At 35.8% G+C, this 8251-nt stretch overlaps 1 protein-coding gene across 1 annotated transcript; it reads right to left on the bottom strand.

Moving 5' to 3' along the window:
* Positions 1-1191: 1191 nt before the first annotated feature.
* LOC141330779 (GTPase IMAP family member 8-like) lies at positions 1192-7822 on the bottom strand. Its single transcript, XM_073835547.1, has 4 exons — positions 7707-7822; positions 7544-7594; positions 5933-6571; positions 1192-5739 (listed from the first exon to the last, which is right to left on the bottom strand). Exons 2-4 carry the CDS (start codon positions 7569-7571, stop codon positions 4754-4756), a joined length of 1653 nt encoding a protein of 550 aa, XP_073691648.1. The 5' UTR covers positions 7572-7594; positions 7707-7822; the 3' UTR covers positions 1192-4753.
* Positions 7823-8251: the final 429 nt, after the last annotated feature.

The raw sequence follows: 8251 nt of genomic DNA, 5'->3' as shown, positions 1-8251 counted from the left end.
ACTTATACTACGCCCTTAAAGCATGTAGGCCTCTTATGGTGAAAAAAGAACACATCTAGGCAAGCTTTAATTGTGACATAGCCTACTAACACGTCAAATAACTGCGTCTGTCACAGTAAACATCCTCCACCTTTAATTTTATTTAACATTCTACCGTATTGGATAGAAAAGTAGCAAGTTGATCTGTCATTAGCGGGTCTTTCATGCCGAAAACTCTGCTCATATTTGCATAATAATGCATTTAAAAGTTGCATTTAGTGAACCCGCCCCATAGATTCAGCACGGGCTCCCTGATCGAGTGATCTTCAGTCAGATCTATAATTCTGTGCGAGAGCGAGAGCGAGAGATCCGCGGTCCTTTCTGGATCTCTTTCCTCTTCTCCTCCTTCCTCCTCCTCTTCTTTTCCTCACGGAGAATCTTCTGGAAGGCCTCAGCCGTGTGCAGCACCTGACACAGAGACAAATCTACATCGTCAAACAATGACCACATGATTTCATATCATTGCCTTCAGAAGATCCAGATGTTGTAATATTTTGTTAAAAATGTGTCTTGTGTAATTTTCCCAGGTTTTTTAGTGAGGGAATGTGTTAGAGTAACAGGACTGAGTGAAAACCTGGGAGCACGACTAAAATGTGTATTATATTTCAACTATTATTAATTTATTTTAAAATAAATGTATCTAAGTCACAAATGGGATATGGAGGTATACAAAATGAAAATGATTTCTGAAGAACTTGAAACAATATATTTAATGTTGATGTGCAACGTTAGACACTGGGGACATGCATAAATGCTATATTTCAGTGTTTTAGGTAGTTTTTAATATGTTGCACCCAGATTAATGTGCAGGGCACTTTGCTTAATAAAAAATGTATTTTATAGTTAACTTCTATGCATGTTTGTCCATCAGTTACTGAGAAAAAAAATGTCTAATTAAAATAGTTACTTATGAAAATGTTAAAGATCTTCATGCACATGAAGATGTTGTATGAATGTAAACTCTCAGAGAGAAGAACTGCTGTCATGTTTGACTCCATATGGAGAAAGAGATTCTCCTCAACTGAAATTACCTGTTCGTATTTAATAACTACAACAGTTTCATGTATATATACATGCAGAGAGAGAAAAACTGAACATGTCCAGTCTTTATCACATAAGCTGCAGCTAAACACATGAAACACACGCATAAGAGAGGATCAATTTCACTTTATTCAGCTTGTTTCAGTTTGACATTTCTGTCACAAGGCAGCAAATCATGAATCAAGAGTCATGTAAAAGAATAAAGTGTGTGTCTGTACTAATGTTTTCCACTAGAGGACAGTAAAACCCTCTCAAATACTGATGACGGATAAAAAAACACATAATATACTCACAAATCATTCAGCACATGACATAAAATGTGACATATTAAACCAAACAAACATACACAAGTGATAATCAGATACATTTATGGAAAAACAAAAATACTGAGAAGTAATAGGCTACTTTGAGGATACAGTAACTAAAAGTAGATTAAACAATGAACTATACTTTCATGCTATTTGTTCATTACACTTAAATCTATACTAGTCCTGTCAATCGATTAAACAATAAATTAATCATACTTTATCTTCGCAAATTAATCATTAAACATTAAAGTTTTTAATTAGACTTTTATATTGCAATCATTTCACATTTGTGACCCTGGACCACAAAACCAGTCTTAAGTCGTAGCAATAGCCAAAAATACATTGTATGGGTCACAATTATAGATTTTTCTTTTGTGCCAAAAATCTTTAGGAAATTAAGTAGCCTGAAGATCATGGTCCATGAACATTTTTTGTAAAATTCCTACTATAAATATATCAAAATGTAATTTTTTATTAGTAATAAGCATTATTGCTTAGAGATTAATTTGGTCAGCTTTAAAGGTGATTTTCTCAGTATTTAGATTTTTTTGCACTCTCAGATTCCAGATATTCAAATAGATGTATCTCGGCAAATTATTGTCATATCATAACAACCCATATATCAATAGAAAGCTTATTTATTGAGCTTTCATATGGTCTTTACATCTCAGTTTTGTAAAATTTAACCTTATGGCTGGTTTTGTGGTCCATGGTTACATTTAATCTTCAAATTAATGTAGAAGAAACATAAAGAAAGTATATATTTAATATTTGTTCAATGCCATATTTTTTAATGACTGAAGGCAAGTATCACTGATGTATCTATAGATTATTTTTATTAATATTTAACCATTGACTATAGGCATTTAACATTTAAGTATAATTGAGAGCTATCAATTTTACAGTTTACTATACTTTAAAAAAGTAACATGTAATTTAAGAGAATTTAAAACAATCTTCACATAATCCCATAACAAATGTAATATAGCTTCAGCAAGAAAAAAAATAGCCTAATTTAATAAAGTTATCAAACGCTAAATTCTAAATTAAATAAAGATAAAGCTTAAAACTACAGGTATGTGCCAAAAAAAAATGAATATTGAGGGAAAGTCCATTTATTTCAATAATTTGTTTCAAATAGTGAAACTTGTTATATTAGTTCACTACACACAAAGTGAAATATTTCAAGCCTTTATTTGTTTCAGTTTTAATGATTATGGATTAAAGATTTAAAAAAAACTCCAAATCCAGTATTTTACAAAATTAGAATATTTCATGTGACCAATAAAAAAGGATCTTAAACACATGTTGGCCTTCTGAAAGTGTGTTAATGTACTGTATTATGTCCTCAGTACTTTGTTGGGCCTCCTTTTGCACTAATTCCAGCATCAAGGCAGCGATCAGCCTTTGACACAGTTGAGGTGTTATGGGAGCCCAAGTTGCTTTGATATTGGCCTTCAGCTCGTCTGCATTTCAGGGTCTCTGTTCCCTCATCTTCCTTTTGACAATACCCCATAGATTTTCAATGGGGCTTAAGTCAGGCCAGTTTGCCGGCCAATCAAGTACAGTTATTGCATGGCTATTAAACCAGGTACTGGTAGCTTTGGCTTTGTGGGCAGGTGCCAAATCCTGCTGGAAAATAAAATCATCATCTCCAAAAAGCTTGTTGGCAGCAGGAAGCATGAAGTGCTCTAAAATTTCCTGGTAGACAGCTGTGTTGACTGTGGACTTGATAAAAGACAATGGACCCACAGCAGCAGATGACATGCTCCCCAAACCATCACTGACGGAAACTTCACACTGGACTTTAAGCAGCTTGACTTCTGTGCCTCTCCGGTCTTCCTCCAGACGCTGGGACCTTGATTTCTAAATGAAATGCAAAAATTGCTTTCAACTGAAAACAGGACTTGGGACCACTGGGCAACAGACCAGTACTTTTTCTCCTTAGCCCAGCACAGACACTTCTGACGTTGTTTTTGGTTCAGGAGTGGCTCGACATATGTAATTCTCCAGCTGTAGTGCATGTCATGCAGATGTCTGTATGTGGTGGTTCTTGATGCACTGACACCAGTCTCAGTCAACTCCTTATGAAGCTCCCCCAGATTTCTGAACCGCCCTTGCTTGAAAATCCTCTCAAGGTTACGGTCATCCCTGTCACTTGTGCACCTTTTCCGGCCACATTTTACCTTTCTCTTAACACTTTACACTAATACTTCGATTCTGCGCTCTGTGAGCATCCAGCTTCTTTTGCAATTGCCTTTTGAGACTTTTCCTCCTTATGCGCCTTATGGAGGGTGTCAATGATGGTCTTCTGCACAACCGTCAAGTCAGCAGTCTCCCCCATGATTCTGAAGCCTACTAAGCCAGACTGAGACAATTTAAAGGCTGGATATTGTAGAATATTCTAATTTTGCAAAATATTGGATTTGTTTTTTTTTTATATATCTTTAATCCATAATCATTAAAATTGAAACAAATAAAAGCTTGAAATATTTCTCTTTGTGTGTAGTGAACTAATATAACATGCAAGTTTCACTTTTTGAAACAAATTATTGATATAAATGGACTTTCCCTCGATATTCTAATTTTTGGCATTTTTGACATAAATTATTGATTCCTTCCATTTTTTTTTTATTTTTTATTCTTTGATTATCAGACATCACAGCAGCTGGTTATTAGGATATTTTGGCTGTTTTTACTTTAACAGCTACCTTTGCTGAACTTGACGTGGAACGACACTAGAGAATAAATGCTTACATGCACAGTTTTAAGCTTTATTCGCCTTTTTTGTAACTTCATGTCTTAGCTGACGATAAAACTACGACATTGCATACTCTCGTAGTTTTGTTTGGGGTTAAATACAATACATCACTTTAATATAGACTACAGCGCGCACCGCCACATTTGCGCATGCACATGAAGGTGTGGGTGGGGTGGCCAAACCCAGCCCCTCCCTTGCGTTAATTGCGTTAAATATTTTTAACGTGTTAAACTAAAAAAATCGCCTGTGTTACTGCGCTAATTTTGACACAACTAATCTAAACATTAATCGTTTTACTGTATTGTTCATTTTCACTAAAGTGTTCCTAATTGCTCATCTTAGTATTTCCAGACATGATCTGTCAGATTCATGCTCACTCTTGATACAGATATAATAGACACTGGCATAATACAGGAAAAATGCATTTGTAAAAGCATTGTTTGAATAAACAGCAATGGCAGTGAGTGAAAGCGTCATTCATAACATTTGCAAAGTGACACATAAGCTTCCATATAAGCAACAAATATAATGGTTTCAAGATTATCATGAATGAAAGATTATCAGTTTTGTTGAAGGACCGTCGCTAATCCTAATCATGATATGCTTACTGAATCACACACATCTTCTGTGTTGCAAGTTTACTTGTGGCTCTGATTGCAAGTCGAACTGCCTCTCTATGACTGATTCCTAAGCTCTCAGCCTCCTTTATGGCACTCTCTTTCTCCTCAGAATTCACCACCTCCTTCGCCATGAGTTTGGCTAAAGTTATGTACACATCACTGAATATATCATGCAGTGCTTCCTGTCGAGACTCCTCTGCTAAACTCCAATATATTGTCTGCCATTCTATTAGAATGCCCCCTTTCTGCTTCAGTTTTAACTGCTCCACTTTCTCACGCAGTTTCTGCTTCTGAATCTCCTGAATGCATTTCTCTGTTCCTTCAAACAGGTCATTCGTAAAGTGGCCTCCATTTTCACTAATCATCATCTCTATTTTACTAAGCAGACCTTTGAACTGTGGGAAACTGGCAGAATCATTGTCTAAACAGAAAAATCGGTTTCCGCAGCTCTCTACGAGCTTTTGAAGATCTGGATCAGCATTCTGTAGAAACTCGTCAATGGTTTTATTTTGCTTCTCTAATTGATCTTTGTGAGTGAAGAGAATCATGGTGTATTTTTCTATTTTTTCTCCAAACACTTCTTTAAGCTCTTTTATTGTATTTTTCTCCTCCTCAGTGAATCGACCCACTTTAATCACAATAATAAAAGCGTGTGGTCCAGGAGAGGCGTACGTTATGCATTTCACTAATTCGGTAATAACCTCCTCTTTACTGAGTACATTATCGTATAGCCCAGGAGTGTCGATCACTGAGATCTTTCTGCCCATCCTCTCAATGGTTTCTAACTGACATTGTTTCGTTTGAGAGTTTGAGCTGATGGGGGATTTAAACACCTTTCTGCCGATGATGGTGTTTCCTGCTGCACTTTTTCCAGCTCCAGTTTTTCCCAGCAGAACCAGCCTGATTTGGTTTTTCCTCTCAGGAATCTGAATGTCATCTGGATCTTCATCCATTGAGCTTTCACCTGAAACTACAGCACAACAGTGTGATTTTTAAATTCTCAAATATGCTCTAACTGCTCTTCTCTTTTAAGATCAGTTTTACATTTACATTTAAGGCACTTGCAGATGCTCTTAAGGTACTACAAATATCAGTGCTTTACATTTATGAACAGGTGAGCACATTGTATTACTGCAGTAATTTACAACAATAAAACAACTTACAATTCATTATAATTTCCTTGCTGTCACTCTTTTTACCCATGATCAATTTCCCACCATTTTCCTCCATCATTCCTTCAATCTTCTGCAGTAGTTCCTGTCTCTGATCGTGTGATTTACTCCTGTTATTAAAACAGTGAAACCTTCCTCCACATTCAGTCACCAGTCGCTGGAGATCCTCATGGTTTTGTAGATAATCATCAATGGTCTGTGGTTCATCCAGCGCTTCCAGATCATCTCCATGTGTGAACAGAATCATGATGTATTTCTGAACTTCAGGACCAAATAAACACTTAATATAATCCAGGATCTCTTCCTCATTTTGCACAGGTTCCTCTAAAGGAACGGTGAGCAGAACTGAACTGAGACCTGCTGAACATCGAGAGATCAGCTGCTCTTTCATCTCCTCTAGCTGCTCTTTATTCAGATCTGGATCCAGTAGATCTGGACAATCGATCACATGCACCTGCTTCTCTCCAATCTGTTTTGCTGCATCACAAACTTCAGCTTCCTGCTTTTTAAGTTTAAACTTTTTTTCTCCCAGTATAGTATTTCCAGACGAGCTTTTCCCAGAATGCTTTCTGCCCATCAGAAGAATCTGGATCACTGGATCATCTGGACTGGAGCTGATTGCTGACATCGCTGAAAGAAACAGAAAATATGGAGTAAGACTGTAAAACAGAAAAATACTTCTACACAGTGTTCTCCAAAAGTCTAAAAACACTTGTTTCTAAAAATAAATAAATAAATATATAAATAAATAAATAAAAATAAAGCTTCTGTTCACTATGGTAGCATTTAAATGAAAAGAAAAAAAAACAGTTATTATTGATGACAATTATTATAAATGTTTAAAATAACGACTTAAAATCGTTTCTAGCCACAGCATTTCTGAAATTTCGAGAAGATGGAAGGAGAACGGATTGCGTGACGTCACTTCTCCTCCAGAGATTTTATAATGTTAACAACTATTTAATAGCAGACACTTGTAACTATTTTGAATCACATTTTGAAGGCACTGGAATATCAAAACTCCAAGATACAGACAAAAATGTCAAAAATGTTACATCCAGTAGGTTAGTACCGCTCCCTATACGCAGAGTACGCAGTCTGAGTAGGGCATCCCCTTGTTTCTCTCTCTCTAGGCGGAGGTTGACCAAACTGTTCTGTTAACAACGCGCATCGCACATTATTTTTCCATTTTTAAGGCAAGGACCAGATAATGAGTGTCACGTCATGAAATGTTTTTAATACGACAGAAACCGACTAACGTGATTACAATTCAAAAAGCATTGTAAATTATGCCTATTAATTGTAACGATTGCATTTCAAACAACCAATAAATTGTATAGAGAAAGTGAGCAAAGTATCAACAGAGCTTTTGAAACCTCGAATCAATAACCAATAAAATATTAGCCATAACTATCTAGAGCTTCAACTGTAATTTATAAATAATACAATTTAATTTACAATTTATTTATTTACTTTTACATTTTATTAAAGTTCTATTTTGACTTTGATTTTTTACTTCCATACTATTTGAAGTTATGAAACAAAACGTCTGTTATCGTGTGTCAAGCTTAGGCTTTAAACAAAACTCTGCCCGATGCTTACTATGCGTAGGTTCAGGTCCAGAAGCCATCTTCACTGTATCAGAAATGCTACCTAGAAAAAAAGCGATTAATATCAGAAAAAAAAACATCTTAGTATGTATTTGCAATTGTTTATAATTTCAACATATCTGCACAAACCCTATTCGGCAGGAATATAAACTCACCAGGAGCCGAGTTGCTGTTGAGACGTTCTTTATCTTTAGTTTCACTTTCGTTGTGCTCCGCCCTGCCGCAATGCGGGTTTTCCGTGGCTAATGATGAGAGTATATAGGGCCAATGTGAATTCATCCTAAATTCTATGTGATACTATTTAGGACAGATAGGGTGGATAGTACATTGGGACGTAGGGAAACCCTACCCTATCGCTAAACATAACTCTTAACATAACCATTAGTTCCACAAACGTTATGATTTGCAGCTGAGAGCAATAAAGATGATGATAATGAACCGAGAATCAACATAAATGCATAACTTGAAAACACATACAGACCGTGTTTTAACATTCAAAACCAAAACATTCAACATTTCACAGTTAACCACTGTAAATAGTTTGTTAAATAAACTTTATTCGTTCTGTCATTAGTAATCTCCCACTGATGCTGTACAGACTTCAATAACAGTCACATGAACAGATTGATAAAGCAAACTTACCAAGTGTGTTAAATATCGAAATATCCGTGTTCAAAATACCTTCATCTAAAACACAAAC

The sequence above is a fragment of the Garra rufa genome, chromosome 1 (assembly GCF_049309525.1).
Source record: "Garra rufa chromosome 1, GarRuf1.0, whole genome shotgun sequence".
Classification (NCBI taxonomy): domain Eukaryota; kingdom Metazoa; phylum Chordata; class Actinopteri; order Cypriniformes; family Cyprinidae; genus Garra; species Garra rufa.
Note: the sequence above shows the minus strand (reverse complement) of the source record. Positions and strands in the feature narration are given on the sequence as shown.

Coding starts and splice junctions, on each gene's coding strand:
- LOC141330779 (XM_073835547.1), bottom strand. CDS start 7,571: ATGGCTTCTGGACCTGAACCTACGCATA. Junction 6,572..7,543: donor TGGACCTGAACCTACGCATA/GTAAGCATCGGG, acceptor TGTTTCTTTCAG/CGATGTCAGCAATCAGCTCC. Junction 5,740..5,932: donor CAAGGAAATTATAATGAATT/GTAAGTTGTTTT, acceptor GTTGTGCTGTAG/TTTCAGGTGAAAGCTCAATG.